Below are 18270 nucleotides of genomic sequence, written 5' to 3' on the forward strand. Positions count from 1 at the left end.
GGGGGAGAATTGCCATTTTAAACCATAATGATTCTTCCAATCTATGAACATGAAATGTCTCTCTCCGTTTATTTAGATCTTTAATTTCTCTCCGCAATGTTTTACGGTTTTCAGTGTATAAGTCTTGTATTTACTCTTTAAATTCTTCTATCAAGGGGCGCCTGGGTGGCGCAGTCGGTTAAGCGTCCGACTTCAGCCAGGTCACGATCTCGCGGTCCGGGAGTTCGAGCCCCGCGTCGGCTCTGGGCTGATGGCTCAGAGCCTGGAGCCTGTTTCCGATTCTGTGTCTCCCGCTCTCTCTGCCCCTCCCCCGTTCATGCTCTGTCTCTCTCTGTCCCAAAAATAAATAAACGTTAAAAAAAAAAATAAAAATAAATAAATAAATAAATAAATTCTTCTATCCGAATGAAATATTTTCAAGTTCTTTATTATTAGCACATAGAAATCTAGTTTCTATTCATGTATTGATTCTTTTTTAATCCAATGACCTTCCTGAGCTCATTTATTAGTTTAGTAATTTTTTGTGGATCCTTTAGGATTTTTCACATACTGAGTCATTTTATCTGCAAATAATGACAGTTTTACTACTTCCTTTCTTATCTGAATGTGTCTTTTGCTTTATTTTATTAGTTAGAACCTCTAATACAATGTTGACTTGAAGTGGGAAGAGCAGACATTTTTGCCTGTGATCCATTAAAAGTAGTATCATTATTGTCCGAAGTTTATGTAGGTTTTTCTGGAGCTGTCTTGGAGATTTGGCTTATTTTATACTAGAATACTGAGGCCAGGGGTGCCTGGGTGGCTCAGTCGGTTGGGCGTCCAGCTTCGGCTCAGGTCATGATCTCGCGGTCCGTGAGTTCGAGCCCCGCGTCGGGGTCTGTGCTGACAGCTCAGAGCCTGGAGCCTGTTTCAGATTCTGTGTCTCCCTCTCTCTCTGACCTTCCCCCATTCATGCTCTGTCTCTCTCTGTCTCAAAAATGAATAAACGTTAAAAAAAAATACTGAGGCCAATTTCAGAGTTAAGAAATATCTAGATACTCTTGTGTCAAGAATGATCTGTGCTTTGTCTGCTGAGAGGGCTAAAACCGAGCTGCTAGCTGTTTTTACAAGTAATGGATCAGTATACTATGTGTATTGTAATGTTAATTATTAAGATTATTTTTTTTCTCCTGAGACATAATATTTAGCCAGTGGGAAATTTCAGTTTCTTTGGAGGTAACAATATTCAAATACTTTTCTTTTTGTTGCCACAGGTTGTTGATGTTTGTTTGACCAAAAAAAAAAAAAAAAAAAGTTGCTGCTTGAAGAGTCTACTGTGTGGCCAATCTTGGTTTTATCTGTTTGGAATTGGATTGTTGGGAGATTGTAGTGGCAGTCAGCAAAAAACAAAACAAAACAAAAACATGGAGAGGATTGCTTGTTTTAATTTCTTTAATATTCTTTAAGTTCTATATATGTTTATACTTACTAGGAGCACCAGTGAACCAGTGAAGAATTGAAGCACCAACGTGATGACACGTTATCTAACCAACCTAATGTTGATTTTTTTTTTAACGTTTATTCACTTTTTGATAGATACAGAGCGTGTGTGTGGGAGGGGCAGAGAGAGAGGGAGACACAGAATCTGAAGCAAGCTCCAGGCTCTGAACTGACAGCACAGAGCCCGATGCGGGGCTCGAACTCACGGACCGTGAGATCATGACCTGAGCCGAAGTTGGGCACTCAACTGACTGAGCCACCCAGGAGCCCCTGTTGATTTTTAAAATTGGCAGTAATATCCTATGATTGTGTAGTATAAAGCACTGACAACAAAATTTGCTTGTGCTTTAGACTAAGCCATTTTTCTGCCCCATCTTGAACTTACTGAATCAAACTTACTGAAGAATATGGTACTTAGAAATTTTGTATTTTAATTAACTTTCCCTAGCCCCTAAATGTTATATGACTAGAGATAGATGAAATAAGTTCGGCAAAGTGTTGAGATTATTTGTTTGTTTGTTTCTTAAGTTGATTTTATTTTGAGAGAGCGGGAGGGGCACCGAAAGAGAGGGAGAGAGAGAAAGAAGCCCAAGCAGGCTTTGCACTGTTAGCACAGAGTCCGATGTGGGGCTCAAACTCACGAACTGTGAGATCATGACCTGAGGCAAAATCAGTAGTTGGACACTTGACTGAGCCACCCAGGCGTGCCAAGTGCTGAAATTATTTAATATTACACTGTGTGTTAACTAACTGGAATTTAAGTAAAAACTTTAAAAAATGTTGAAATTATTAATAATTTCTTAATTACTTGGTAATTGCTATATGGGGATTCATTATACCATTATTTTTCTGTATATGCATAAAGTTTTCCATTATAGAATATCTAAAAAAAATTACCAGCTTGCATGTAGCAGCCTGAAACCAGTTTTGACTGTTATTTGGGAGCCACTGTTGTCATTTGGATTCACAATCCCCAGACACATCTACTGGGGATCCAGTGGTAAACCAATTATTGTAAATCCTATGTTTGAGACACTTTGACTAGAGGCTAATATGCCACATGATTAAGGGTAATTAATTGGGACCCCTCATTACTGGCAGACATGGGGAGAGGAAGTGTTGTGTAGTTACTTAACTGTCATTATCCAAACTACTGAATATTTATCAGAACATCAAATGAAATGATAAACATATTCTCTTTCCTGGAATCATAGAAAAGAGAGAAATAATTTGAATTGGAGGCTAGTATGTCTTTCTTAGATATCTCTTCCTACAGATTTACAAAGATTTCACCAAAAACTAATAAACTCAGCAGAACTGGGCTTTTAGTACTGATAGATAAAATTTGAGTCATTGACAAAGTAGTTATTCATTAGCTGACTTTTAAGAGTTTTGTTAAGAAGTCTTATTCATATCTTATTACCAGTTTTGTATTTGTCATTTTGTATTTTAATTTCCTTTAATATTCATTGTCTCTGGATTAGGAAGGACTGTAATGTGATGGTGGCATTTTACATATTACATGTTGTGGTTCTTTCTAATCTAGAGACTCATGAATATTAGGCATTCCTACTACTTTAGGATTTCATAGGCTCAAAGTATCTCACCCCAAATATTTATTGCTACAAACAGAAAGATATTAACTTTATAGTGGAGACAACCAGGTGACACCTATTAACCAAGTAACCAAGGTTGACATCACAAGTAATAGGACATCACAAGTAAAGGACATCATAAACCCCTTGGTGTGTCTTCTCACTGAGGACACATCATTGTTCTCTGGTGTTCTTACCAAAATGCAAAACCTCATTCCAAACATAGGAAAAAAATTAGTCAAAGGAACTATTATAGATTGGAAGAAACTAAGGAAAAGTAACAACTAAATGTGGGATCCTCGTAAGAAAAAAATTGTTTTTAATTGGTGAAATTTGTATGCAGTCTGTTGTTTAATTACTAGTTGTGTGACAATGTTAATTTTCTGATTTTGATAACTGATAGTTATGTAAGATATTAACATTAAGGGAAGCTGAGCGAGGGATATAGGAATTTTCTGTACTATTTTTGCAATTTTTCTTTAATTCTAAAATTAGTTCTAAATAAAAAGGGTGCTGTTTGCTTGTTTTTTTTAAAAGAGAGAATGTGAGCTGGGGTAAGGGGCAGAAGGAGGGAGAGAGAGAGAGGGAGAGAGAATCTTAAGCAGGCTCCATGCTCAATGCAGAGCCCAGTGTAGAGCTCGAAGCAGAGCTTGATCCCACAACCTTGGGATCATGACTTGAGCTGAAAATAAGAGTCAGACTTTCAACAGACTGAGTCACCCAGGCGCCTCTAAATAAAGAGTTTTTAAGAATCAACACAAACTAGAACAAAACTATTTGCACTACATGTACTAAAGACCAATTTTTCATATACATCAGTAGGAAAACATAGACATAGATAAAAATGTGCAGAGGATATAAACAAGAATTTATGGTAAAAGAAATATAACCAATAACTGTATGAAAATGTACAACCATTTGCATAGTTCAAGAAGTACAAGTCTGAGTTTTTTACTTTTTAGAAGTTAACTATTAAAAGGTATAATATCCTGTCACTCTCACATATAGCATCTGAATTGTCTAAGTCTGTATATACCTTTTAGAAGATAAGTTTTTTTCTTCTGTTAGAAACTTACCCTATACCACTTGTAGCAGTGAGTTCATTGTGGTAGTGTTTCTAATAGGAAAAAATGGCCCAGCAGTAGTATAGCTGGTTAAATAAATAATGAGATATCTATTTATAATGGATTTCATATAACATTGAGCAAGATAGATCTGTATTAGCTCTGGGAAGAGTTCCAGGTTATACAATTAACTGAAAAGTGAGATACAGAACATGTATATGTTATGAATGCATTTGCATAGTTTTTCTAAGTATGTAGGTATATGCATAAAAATTACTTTTGGAAGGAAAAAAGAACCTTAGAAGTGTCTTTGTTGGGAAGGAGAGACCTGGACTTTATGGATGGGGGAAGGAGAGACCTGGACTTTATGGATGGGGGATAATTTATTTTATACTTTTTTCTTAAATCTCATTTAAAAAAATCAGATACATATTTTATTTAAAAAATAAAATTGCAGCACAAAAACAAACAGATCACTGGAACAGAATACAGAACCTACAAAAGGACCCACAAATGTATGGCCAACTAATCTTTGACAAAGCAGGAAAGAATATCCAATGGAATAAGACAATCTCTTCAGCAAATGGTGCTGGGAAAACTGGACAGCGACATGCAGAAAAATTAACTGGATCACTTTCTTACACCAAATACAAAAATACACTCAAAATGGATGAAAGACCTAAACCTAAGACAGGAAGCTATCAAAATCCTAGAGGAGAGAAAGCAGGCAAAAACCTCTTTGACCTCGGCCACAGCATCTTCTTACTCAACATGTCTCTGGAGATCAGGGAAACCAAAATAAAAATGAACTACTGGGACCTCATCACAATAAAGAGCTTCTGCACAGTGAAGGAAACAATCAACAAAACTAAAAGGCAACCAATGGAATGGGAGAATGTATTTGCAAACAACATATCAGATAAAGGGTTGGTATCCAAAATTTATAAAGAACTTATCAAACTCAACACCCAAAAAACAAACAATCCAGTGAAGAAATGGGCAAAAGACATGAACAGACACTTCTCCGAAGAAGACATCTAGATGGCCAACTGACACATGATAAAATGCTCAACATCCCTCATCATCTGGGAAATTTAAATCAAACCATAGTGAGATACAACCTCACACCCATCAGAATGACTAACATTAACAACTCAGGCAACAACAGATGTTGGCGAGGATGTGGAGAAAGAGGATCTCTTAGGATCTCTTTTGCATTGCTGGTGGGAATGCAAGCTGGTGTAGCCACTCTGGAAAACAGTATGGAGGGTCCTCAAACAATTAAAAATAGAACTACCCTATGACCTAGTAATTGCACTACTAGGTATTTATCCAAGGGATTAAAAGCGCACATGCACCCCAATGTTTATAGCAGCGCTATTAACAATAGCCAAAGTATGAAAGAACCCAAATGTTCATCGATGGATGAATGGACAAAGAAGATGTGGGGTGTGTGTGTGTGTGTATGTATGTATATATATATATATATATATATATATATATATATATATACACAATGGAGTATGACTCTGATCAAAAAGAATGAAATCTTGCCATTTGCAACTATGTGGATAGAACTGGAGGGTATTATGCTAAGTGAAATTAGAGAAGGACAAAAACTATATGACTTCATTCATATGAGGACTTTAAGACAGAACAGATGAACATAAAGGAAGGAAAGCAAAAATAATACAAAAAGGAGGGGGACAAAACAAAAGACTCTTGAGCAAACAGGGTTGCTGGAAAGATTGTGGGAGGGGGATGGGCTAAATGGGTAAGGGGCCTAAAAAATCTACTCCTGAAATCTTTGTTGCACTGTGTGCTAACTTGTATGTAAATTATGAAAAATAAATAATTTATTAGATAAAAAAATAAAATTGCAGGGGCAGCTAGGTAGCTCAGTTGAGCGTCTGACTCTTGATTTCAGCTCAGGTCATGATCCCAGTGTTGTGGGATTGAGCCCTGTGTCTAGCTCGGCAGAGTGTGGAGCCTGCTTTAGATTCTCTCTCTCTCCCTCTGTCCCGCTCATAGCGCTCACTCTCTCTCTCTCAAAAATTATAAAAAATAAAATAACAATTTTATAAAAGTAATAAAGTTTACACTTTTGAACTTTATTGTAAACTGTTTTTTACCTTAAGTTGGCATTACTTAATAATATTATTGCCAACTGCATTATTGAACACTTTATTTATTATTTAATTTTTTAAAGATGGTTTTATTTTATTTTTGAGAGAGAGAGGGAGGGGTAGAGAGAGAGGGAGACACAGAATCCAAAGCAGGCTCCAGGCTCTGAGCTGTCAGCACAGAGCCCAATGCTGGGTTTGAACCCACGAACTGTGAGATCATGACCTGAGCTGAAGTCGGATGCTTAACCAACTGAGCCATCCAGGCACCCCTTGAGCACTTTTTATGCATCATCGTAATTCATTTATTTATCATAGTTAATTAATTTTTATAATTTCTTGTGAAATATGAAAGCTACATTTCCTAATAAGAATTTTGGCAAATGAGCTTGTACATCACTGGTTAGTGTTGACTACCTCATAATGCTTGTTAAAAACTGCAGAGGCTTCACCCTGGGCTCTTGTCTAGCAAATGTGGGATGATGCCCAGGAGTTTGTATTTTAAAAGAGTTCCTGAGACTATTGTGATTACAGCTTTAAAACACAACTTTACATCATCATATTTTTGTTACTATAGACTTATTTTCTATAAATATGATGTTAGAAATTACCCTGCTGGTATCTAGAGTCAATTTTCATTAATTGTTTTTTAAAGACAATATTTTGAATTACTTATTTAATCTTACTTGTGGTTTATTAGAAAACACCTGTCTACCAACAGGACATAATTTATGAAATCCTTTTTCTTTTCCTTGTAGTTGATCACAGCCGAGTTAAGTTGACTTTAAAGACTCCTTCTCAAGATTCAGACTATATCAATGCAAATTTTATTAAGGTATGTATTAACTTCAAATGGTGTTTCTCTGCCCTACTTAATGTCTTCCTGCATAATAGTTTTATAAAATTTTTTTAAATTTCCTAAATACCAAGAGCAAAAAAAAAAAAAAAAAGGAAGAAAATGAAGAAAAATAAAATCACACTTTTATGTGATTTCCTTTTTTTTTAATTTTATTTTTTAAAATTTACATCCAAATTAGTTAGCATATAGTGCAACAATGATTTCAGGAGTAGATTCCTTAGTGCCCCTTACCCATTTAGCCCATTCCCCCTCCCACAACCCCTCCACTAACCCTCAGTTTCTTCTCCATATTTATGAGTCTCTTCTGTTTTGTCCCCCTCCATGTTTTTATATTATTTTTGTTTCCCTTCCCTTATGTTCATTGGTTTTGTCTCTTAAAGTCCTCATACGAGTTAAGTCATATGATTTTTGTTTTCTCTGACTGACTCATTTCACTTAGCGTAATACCCTCCAGTTCCATCCACATAGTCACAAATGGCAAGATTTCATTCTTTTTGATTGCCGAGTAATACTCCATTGTACGTGTATACACACACCGCATCTTTATCCATTCATCCATCGATGGACATTTGGGCTCTTTCATACTTTGGCATTGTTAATAGCGCTGCTATAAACATTGGGGTGCATGTGTGTCTTTGAAACAGCATACCTATAACCCCTTGGATAAATACCTAGTAGTGTAATTGCTGGGTCGTAGGGTAGTTCTATTTTTAATTGTTTGAGGAACCCCCATACTGTTTTCCAGAGTGGCTGTATCAGCTTGCATTCCCATATGTGATTTCCTTCTAACCTTACTCATGGAGTTTTGCTCAGTTTCATGAAAGTTGAGATGGTTTTCTATTTTGTTTCTTTTTTTACATTTAAAGCTTATAAACAGTTTACCGGTTACTAAATCATCTTCTCCATTGTCCCTTTGACAAAGTTTATGTACACAAATGTACAGAAATGCACATACATGGTTGTTCCCTGTTGTTGGACTATATAGGTTGTTTCCAATTTTTCTTGTTGGTAATATTGCAATGAACATTGTTATTCTTTTGAATCATTTCTTAGGATAAATTATCAGGGCTAGATAGAATTACTGGGTAATACTGATTTAAAATTACAGAATATAAACTTAGATGAAAATCTTTTGGCAACTGTCTCTGTTTCAAGTGGCAATACAAGTGAATATAAGATTAAATACAGTCTTATAAAAATAGAGATGGAGGCAAACCATTAGACTCTTAAATACAGAGAACAAACTGAGGGTTGCTAGTGGAGGATCAGGGTTGGAGGGGATGGACTAAATGGGTGATGGGCATTAAGGAGGGCACTTGTTGGGATTAGCACAGGGTGTTAGGTAAGTGATGAACCACTAAATTCTACTCCTGAAATCATTATTACACTATATGTTAACTAACTTGGATTTAAATAAAATTTAAAAAAGATTAAATACAATCCTATGTAGAGAACCTTTTTTAGATACTCTTAGGTGAAAAGTAGTCATGTTCATACATAGCTGTCAATAGACCAGTGCAAACTGCTACTTGAGGTGCTTGGGTCATGATCTCACAGTTTGGTGTGTTCATGAGTTTGAGCCCTGTGTTGGGCTCTGTGCTAACAGGGTGGAGCCTGCTTGGAATTCTCTCTCTGCCCCTCCCCCCCCCAAAATAAATAAACTTTAAAAAAATGCAAAATGCTACTTGATTAAATAAAAGACTACTTTGTTCCATTAGCTGTTCTTTGTTTTTGAATGACAGTATAATAATTACTTATTTTATATTTGGTATTTATAGATATAAAAAATATTTTGTTGATCAAAATATTATGGTGGTACGAGGTATATGGTAATATTAATATTACCTGTGTCAACAATAAACTGTCATGGTTTAAAATAAAAACTTTTTTCCCCCCCAAAAATTAGTTTTATTAAAATTATGGCAAAACCCAAAACTAATCTGTAGGTGGTTTGCTGTTTCAGATGTTGTTATGTTGATACTGTTTTGTAAGGACATTTGTTAAAAGTTCTAGCTTTTCAGGGCCCCTGGCTGGCTCAATCGGTGGAGCATCTGACTCTTGATCTCAGGGTTGTAACTTCAACCCCATGTTGAGTGTAGAGGTTACTTAAATATAAAATATTTAAAAACAAAAAAAGTTGTAGTTTTTAATTCCACTTAATAACACTGATTTATCGTGTGATTCAACTATGTGCTGCTTTAGTATTTTAGTCCACTGTTTTATTTGGTATATTCCCAGGTTTGTTGTTAGATATATATATAATAGGCACACAATAAATCTTTTAAATTGAGTAGATAATTGAAGGTATCTATGGACGAATCTGGCTAAGAAGGAACTATTAGGTAGTTTTACTCTTGTTTTTAGAATCAAAGCATGCTTTTTATGTTTCTGTACAGTTAGCTTTATGGACTATGTATTGGGGTATTAGGCACTTTTTGAAGAGACAGGTAAATAATAATTTGTAAATTAGCATAAAGCAGTTTAATTATTAATTCTGTGTGCCAGGTCTAATACATACACAAAAATAGTACTTCACAAAAAGCTGAAATGAATTGAATATATTTTGTCATGCTTTTATGTGCTAAAATTATTTGGAAATACTTCCAGTGAAAAGAGGAGTATTACTAAGAAAACTTAAACATTAAAATTTAGGTAAGGAAATATTTTTGGTAACCATAATAAATATGAAATTTACTTTTAACCATTTTAGGGTGTTTATGGGCCAAAAGCGTATGTGGCAACCCAAGGACCGTTAGCAAATACAGTAATAGATTTTTGGAGGATGATATGGGAGTACAATGTTGTAGTAAGTAATTTACTTTTCATAATCTATTTTGAGAAGTATTACATGTAATGACATAAGATGTTTTACTGAATATGGAATGAGAAGACCTTCTAGCCATAATGATATGTTACTTATTGCTAATGTTTACTAAAAAGACAGAAACTGAAGTCTAGGATGTCTCATTCAACACTGACAAGTTAGTCAAAATATTTTAAGAAGAGAGTGTGATAATACTTTCTTTTCTAAAGTCAGCAACTAACAAGACAGCTACCAACTAAGATGGATTTATATAGATGGATAGAGGGATAGCTGTGTGATAGAACGAATACGGTGAAATGTTAATGGTAGACTATAGATGGTGGCTATACAGTATTTACCGTAAAATTATTTCAACTTCGCTATATGTTTGAAACGTTGTCAAATGTTGGGATGGGGAAGCAAATCCAATAACATTTATGTTTAAAGACAGTATTAAATGCATTAAACCTTCAGATAATTTTATGAAATATATTTAAAATATTTCATGGTGCTTTTTGGTTGGGTAAGTAAATACCCTAAAAGTGATATTTTAATATAATTTCAAGTCAGAGGTAGATCTATAAAAGTCCTAAAATTTAATTCATATATAATGCTAATTGAAGCCAATTTAATTTGTTGCTATATAGTTATCCCTTGTTTGGAAGGTGTGATTTTGGGGCGCCTGGGTGGTTCAGTCGGTTAAGCATCTGACTTTGGCTCAGGTCATGATCTCATGGTTTGTGAGTTCAAGCCTCATGTTGGGCATTGTGCTGACAGCTCAGAGCCTGGAGCCTGCTTCAGATTCTGAGTCTCCTTCTCTCTCTGCCCCTCCCCAACTCGTGCTATCTGTCTCTCCTTCTCTCATAAATAAACAAACTTCAAAACCAAAAAAAATAGAAGGCGTGATTTTGAACATTGCTTTAATGCCTACTTTTAATGTTAAAACTACTTAATTTTGATGGGTGCCTGGGTGGCTCAGTCAGTTAAATGCCCAACTTCAGCTCAAGTTATGATCTCATGCTCCATGGGTTCGAGCCCCACATTGGGCTCTGTGCTGACGGCTTAGAGCCTGGAGGCTGCTTCAGATTTGTGTCTCCCTCTCTCTCTGCCCCTCCCCTACTCATGCTCTGTCTCTCTCTCTCAAAGATAAATAAACATTAAAAAAAAAAATTTAAAAACCTACTTATTTTGACAGGCCAGGTATAATTTTGTTCGGAATAAAAGGTAATTCTTGGAATTTGTATTTTATTTAAAAAAGTAAAATTGTGTTTAGCTGATACATTCTTCATCTCGTCCCATCCCCCACTTCTTTTTAGATCATTGTAATGGCCTGTCGAGAATTTGAGATGGGAAGGGTATGTATACCTGTTAACACTTAAAATAACTGTGGAGTGTCCGTTTCATCATTTCTAGGGATATATGTTCCTGGCCCTTTATTATATTCTAAGTAGTTAAAGTAGATATTCTTTTTTGTGTTCTGCTATTGGTTTTATTTGATACAAGGAACATAATAATCTCTAAAAGGCACATAAACTTTTTTTTTTTACAGTTTTACATTTCATGATACACTTAATAGATACCATATTATTACTTAGTCTTCAGATGTTTAATGGTGTTGTAAGTAGAATATTATTTATGGACTGAAATAGAGACATAATTTAAAACAGGAATAAAACTGAGCAAATGAAAATGAGTTCAATAAAATAATTTGTATTAATTATCATCAGGTTATAGCTTGAATTTTCTGATTTCTGTCAGATAATACCACTACATTTTTTTGTTTTGTTCATACTATCTTCAGAAGAGAACAAAATTCTTAATATGAAGTTTTCAACATTGGTGTTTTTTATACTGTGTCCAAGTGAAATTAGTTTTAAAACCATTGTGATCCCCTCCAGCATCAATTCCAAAGACTTGAATGTTGGAAGTGCTAATATATTTACAGAGAGTAAATGTTAAGTAAAACTTTTAAGTGTGGTCTTCTATAATTATGACACATACATCAAACTCAGAAAACAAATTATGTGGTGATTTGAATTTTCCTTATACTAATATGGTACATGAGGTAAAGTAAACTTTTTTTTAATCTGATGTCAGTTTCTGTGTTTTCTGGGAAGGGCAAGAAGCTGAATAATCGGGCACAAAATATTTGTAAAAGTTCAAGAAAAATTCTATCATATGGATTAACTTACTTCTTTTTGTTCAAATAACAGAAAAAATGTGAACGCTATTGGCCTTTGTATGGAGAAGAACCTATAACATTTGCACCATTTAAAATTTCTTGTGTAAGTACCTATTTATATACATATTTAATCAGAAATTTGGGATGCTAGACTGAAGAATATAATATGGAATGAACCTCGTTTTACATAAGCCAAGCATTCAGTATTTCCACATAAATCTGTACTTAATTATAATAAATGTTAATAATAATGTTTGTTTTTATACAGCTTTAAATTTAACTTTGAAAATGACTTCATAAATGTGTAATTTCCTAGTAACTTATTATGTTAATTTAGTGTTAGTCTTTGTATATAAGCTGATGATAAGTGTTACATATATAAGAGTAAACAGGGGCGCCTGGGTGGCTCAGTCAGTTAATCATCTGACTTCTTATCAGGTCATGATCTCACGGTTCATGGGTTCAAGCCCTTTGTCGGGCTCTGCGCTCATAGCTCAGAGCTTGGAGCCTTTTTTGGATTCTGTGTCTCCATCTCTGCCCCTCCCCTGCTCTCTTTGTCTCTCTCTCTCTCTCTCTCTCTCAAAAATGAACATGAATAAGGGGCGCCTGGGTGGCGCAGTCGGTTAAGCGTCCGACTTCAGCCAGGTCACGATCTCGCGGTCCGGGAGTTCGAGCCCCGCGTCGGGCTCTGGGCTGATGGCTCAGAGCCTGGAGCCTGTTTCCGATTCTGTGTCTCCCTCTCTCTCTCTGCCCCTCCCCCGTTCATGCTCTGTCTCTCTCTGTCCCAAAAATAAATAAAACGTTGAAAAAAAAAAATTAAAAAAAAAAATGAACATGAATAAAAAGAGTAAACAGTAACTTAACTGTCCTTTGAATGATCTATTTTTTTTTTAACTTTTCAGTTCATTTATTTATTTTGAGAGGGAGAGGGTGTGGGAGGGGCAGAGAGAGGGAGAGAGAGAGAAGCCCAAGTAGACTCCACATGGTCAGCACAGAGCCCGATGTAGGGCTTGAACTCACCAACCAGGAGATCATGACCCTAGCCAAAGCTAAGAGTTGGACGCTTAAGTGACTGAGCCACCCAGGCACCCCTTGAGTGCTCTATTTGAATACTGGTATAAAGGTGGGGCAACTGGCTGGCTCAGTCAGTGAACCACGTCTTAATCTCAGGCTTGTGAGTTCAAGCCCCGTGTTGAGTGTAGAGATTACTTAAAAGTAAGATCTTAAAGAGAAAAAAGAAAAATTGGTGTAAAGTAGTAGTTTCAAACTGAAATGGGAAGGACCCTTGATGACTGAAGTATAGTTTTGTGTGATAATCTTTCATACGTTCGTTATGCTATCCAGAATTGTTATAATTATATACAAAGATGGGTTTGAGAACTGCTATCCTAGAAGGAAAGATTGATCCTATATGGCAGATAATTTATTATGAAACTTAAAACATATACCTAATATGTTAGCTCTGGAAATGAGTTAATAAATTCAAGTTCTAAAACACAGCAGAAATCTAAGTAAATGAATTTAAAGGAAAAAGAATGAAGGGAAGCATTTTTTTTTTTTTTTTTTTTTTTTAATTTTTTTTTTTTTTTTCAACATTTTTTATTTATTTTTGGGACAGAGAGAGACAGAGCATGAACGGGGGAGGGGCAGAGAGAGAGGGAGACACAGAATCGGAAACAGGCTCCAGGCTCCGAGCCATCAGCCCAGAGCCTGACGCGGGGCTCGAACTCACGGACAGCGAGATCGTGACCTGGCTGATGTCGGACGCTTAACCGACTGCGCCACCCAGGCGCCCCGAAGGGAAGCATTTTTTAAAAAGGAAGTAAAATATACGTGAACTTTAGAATAGAACCAACAATTTGCTTTTTGGTTACACCCAATGGCATCTTTCTTAATCACCTGAAAGAAATATGTTGTCTTATTTACTCATACTCAAAGAACATGACTGAACATAGATGAGAATTAAATAACTTCCCTGTATTGGTTAGGGTTTCCCAAAGAAATAGAACCAGTAGGATATGCATATATACAGAGAAAAAGATTTATTATATGGAACTGGCTCACAGGATCATGGAAGCTGGCAAGTCCAAAATCTGTAGGGTGGTCAGCCAGGCTGCAGACTCAGGAGAGTTGTGCTTTAGATCTAGTCTGGAGACCAAGAGAGCTAAAAGGTAGGCAAGGCGGAGACCCAGAAGAGCTGATACTCCGTTCTAGTGTAAAGACAGTCTGCTGTAGAACCGAAGAGCCATCCTTGCCCATGAAAGTAGGTTAGTGGAGAATTTCACTTGGGCGAGGTTGGTCTTTTTGTTCTGTTCAGGCCCTAACTGGATGGAGGGCCACCCATACATACTATAGAGGGCAGTCTGCTTTACTCAGAGTCCACTGATTTAAATGTTAATCTCACCCAAAGACACCTTTACAGGAATACAAGGAATAATGTTTGACCAAACATCTAGGCGCTCTGTGACCCAGCCACATTGACACATGGAATTAACTGTTACATTCTCCAACTGAGAATTGCTGGTTTGTAACTATGTTTTCCATGGTTAAGTAAAATATAATTTCTGTGATTTTATTTTCACTGGTGAGTTCAAGAAGTCCATGGTTTTATGAATTATTTCTACTTAATGACTTTTAAATTCCATACAAAGTTTATTGCTTTCTAGGTTGCCGTAGAAAGGACTTGAGGTGTGTGGACAGTCTGCTTTATAAATACAATGCGATTTTTGTAATGTTAACTATAACACATAGTTGAACTGCCTGGATTTAATAAGCAGCCAGTATTAAGTCCTGGTTAGAATTAACTGTTTGTGGGTTAAATATAATTTTAAATCCTACTGCATGTCATGTTATTTGGAATGGATAAAAACCAATACATACCACATTATGTATTTCTGTGAGAGAACACCTCCCCTCTCACCAATCTATAAAGTATTCTACAATATTATGCCCCTGAACTGTTCAGGAAATCTATTTTCTGTGCAATGTAGTTGTGTTGAACATTTGTAAGTTTAAATACAATAAGATATCTGTACTAAATGTTACAATTCAAGTGAAAATGTATAGTGCTTAACATTCAACAGCTAAATGAGTTGAAATTTTTGAAGAGTTGGGGATCAAGAATAGTAAACAACATTTAAAATAATGAGTAGAGGAGGGTCTCAGTTAGTTAAACATCCTTCTCCTGATTTTGGCTCAGGTCATGACCTCACAGTTAGTATGTCTGAGCTCCACATTGGGCTCTGCAGTGTCAGCATGGAGCCTGTTTGGGATTCTCTCTCTTCCTCTCTCTGCCCCTCCCCTGCTCGTCCATGCATATTTTCTCTCACTCTCTTGCTCTTTCTCAAAAATAAATAAATAAAAATTAAAAGACTTTACTATAATGAGTAAAGAAACAGATTATAATTTGGAAAACTATGACCTTTTTTGGATGATTTTTCAGAGTGAACGAAATGATAATTTAATCATCTTTTGAAGAAGTTTGATTTGATTAGCGATAGCTGGTTTGATTTGTCAATATTGGGATTGATCCATACTGGAGAAGCAAATTTCTTCTTTCAAGATTTCAGATGGAAAGTAATTTGTATGTCTTGTGGTTGTTTCCAGCAACTCAGTACTTGTTATTACTGATGTAAATAAAAATCTAGTTTGTAATTAGAAAGCAAGCTGGTGAAAATAACCATAGTAAGTGACTTGACTTCTTGACAATCAGTTTTTGAGACTGAGAAAAGACAGTATCAGGAGCACTTTTGATTTGGGGATGAGAAAGAGGGTAAAGTGTTGGGTCACGGAGGACTAGCTAGGAGGGACTCGGTTGCATGTCGCTGCATGTAACCACTTAGACCAGACGTGGGCACGCTATGCATAGGTCAGTCTAGTCCACTGCCTGTTTTGTAAATAAAGATTTACTAGAATATTGCCTTGCCCATTAATTTACCTGTTTGCCCATCAGAACAGCAAAGTTGAGTAGACAAATCAGTGACTTTTAGAATGGTTGTTTTTGTAATTACTAGATATATCTGGAATTTCAAAGGTTAATTTTATATTGTAGACTTTAAATACGTGGTTTTTGTTTGTTTTGGTGTGTGGATGTTTTGGTTTCAGTGTTCTCACTGACTCACTTTTCCTGTATTTAGGAAGCTGAACAAGCAAGAACAGACTACTTCATTAGGACACTCTTACTTGAATTTCAAAATGTAAGTATTTTCCATTTAGAGACCATTTCTAAGGAAATTTTTGAAGAGAAGATATATAAATTGCATGCTATCTGGTCTTACATAGTTAACTAAAATAATTAGCAAATTTCCTTATGTAAAATAGTGAAGAAAATCAAAGTGTAATTTTTATTTAGTGTCTTGAGCCTTGAGCTTATCAAATTAAAGTAATATACATCTTGACTTACTTAAAACAATTTTCCCTAAATTAAATTTATTGTATCTATTTGCCATAAATATTTTTTTCTCTATTACAGTAAGCAGATTATAGCATTCTTTCCAAATTATTTACCCACTTTTGCTAGTTTACAACTTTTTAGACATAGATGAACCACCATCAAACCTAAATCTTCATTTTGATATATATTGCTTTTACCTGAGGCCCTTGACTTCCGTGTTTCAGAACTATATAAAATGATAATTGCTTGGGGCGGCTGGGTGGCTGAGTCAGTTAAGCATTCGCCTCTTGACTTGGGCTCATGATCTTGCGGTTCATAGAAATGAGCCCCTGCATTGGGTTCTGCACTGACAACGTGGAGCCTGCTTGGGATTCTCTCTCTCCCTCTGTCTCAAAATAAATAAATAAACGTTAAAACAAAATGATAATTTTTCTAGGAAATCAAAAATTTGATGGACATTAGAAAATGCTATCAGCTTCTTCCAAGATCTCTGTATTTTTATTATCTTAATTTTTCAAACCATTATGAACAATTAAGCATGGCCATCAAGTGCACAGTTGTTCCTCAACTGGTACATTTGAAACATACGTCCACAGCCTACCTTCCTTTTTACAAGTAGACATGGTTCCAGCACTCCATACTTGAGAACCACTCATCTAAAATAAGGAAGTGGGTTTGGCATTGGACAAGTTTGTTTCTAATTTTCTTTTTCAGTTTAAATATCCTATTAGTTTTCTAATTACAATAGATTCAAACACTGTGCTTCTGGTATATTGCTCATCCCTTTATTGTGGATTACCAAATAATATACATAGTGTTAGAGTTAACATGCATGCTCTGGAGATAAGAGTGCCTGAGTTCAGATCCTACATTTGTCACTTGCTGTGAAACATTAGGCAAGTTATGTAATCTTTCTGTCTCAGTTTCCTTACCTATAAATCGTGGATACTATTAACAGTACCTTCCTCATAGAATTACGTGGGGAATAAATAAACTGTTACATGTGAAGCCCTTAGATTAAGACTTGATATATGATAGTCAATAAATATAGCCTATCATTTACTTTTTTAAGGCAGTGTTAAATACCACATAAAAACTTCAGAAATGACAGTAAAGTCAGATGTGCAACTTTTCTGTATGCTTTAAAATTTGTAATGTCTTTTTATAATTGTTGAATTTCTGTTTTTTCTTGAAGGAATCTCGTAGGCTGTATCAGTTTCATTACGTGAACTGGCCAGATCATGATGTTCCCTCATCGTTTGATTCCATTCTGGACATGATAAGCTTAATGAGGAAATACCAAGAACATGAAGATGTGCCTATTTGTATTCATTGCAGGTACAAAAAATTTTTCCAAATATTTAACTACTTTGGAATATAAGTGGCATTATAATATGGGTGATGTATGGTATTTTGAAACCTAATTTTTGGAATTACCAAATGAGATAGGTCATTATATGGGTTTCCAAATAGTAAAAACTGTCTGAATCAGAGTTTTTCTTCTCTGAATTTTTATTTTACGTTAGATTCTTCTAAAACACTTAGCATCCTACTACTTATTTCATAAAACTGCTATCAGTTTATCTCTTGAAGTGACTTTATCCGCATTCACATTTGTTATAAAGAGTAAATGAAATTTCCCAGACTCAGAACTTTACAGGTTAATTAAATAGTTCAAAGGTTTTTTTTGTTTTTTTTTTTAGCATAGACAGAACACCAAAGGTAGTTTTTCTTATCCAGTAGGTCTGATTGTAATGCCTATTAGTGTGTTG

General features: G+C 35.5%; 1 protein-coding gene across 2 annotated transcripts in view; it reads left to right on the plus strand.

Moving 5' to 3' along the window:
- The window catches only part of PTPN12 (protein tyrosine phosphatase non-receptor type 12), a 104358-nt gene that overhangs the window by 47649 nt on the left and 38439 nt on the right, over positions 1-18270 (plus strand). The window contains exons 1-7 of one of the 2 annotated variants that reach the window (XM_043588684.1): positions 3225-3375; positions 7020-7096; positions 9831-9926; positions 11240-11278; positions 12137-12208; positions 16242-16301; positions 17694-17836. In XM_043588684.1, coding sequence (XP_043444619.1) covers positions 3363-3375; positions 7020-7096; positions 9831-9926; positions 11240-11278; positions 12137-12208; positions 16242-16301; positions 17694-17836 — 500 coding nt within the window. In that variant the 5' untranslated portion in view covers positions 3225-3362. Of the gene's footprint in view, positions 1-3224; positions 3376-7019; positions 7097-9830; positions 9927-11239; positions 11279-12136; positions 12209-16241; positions 16302-17693; positions 17837-18270 lie in introns of those variants that run through there. The other variant, XM_043588683.1, reaches the window with a different exon arrangement.

This window comes from Prionailurus bengalensis, chromosome A2 (assembly GCF_016509475.1).
Source record: "Prionailurus bengalensis isolate Pbe53 chromosome A2, Fcat_Pben_1.1_paternal_pri, whole genome shotgun sequence".
Taxonomy (NCBI): domain Eukaryota; kingdom Metazoa; phylum Chordata; class Mammalia; order Carnivora; family Felidae; genus Prionailurus; species Prionailurus bengalensis.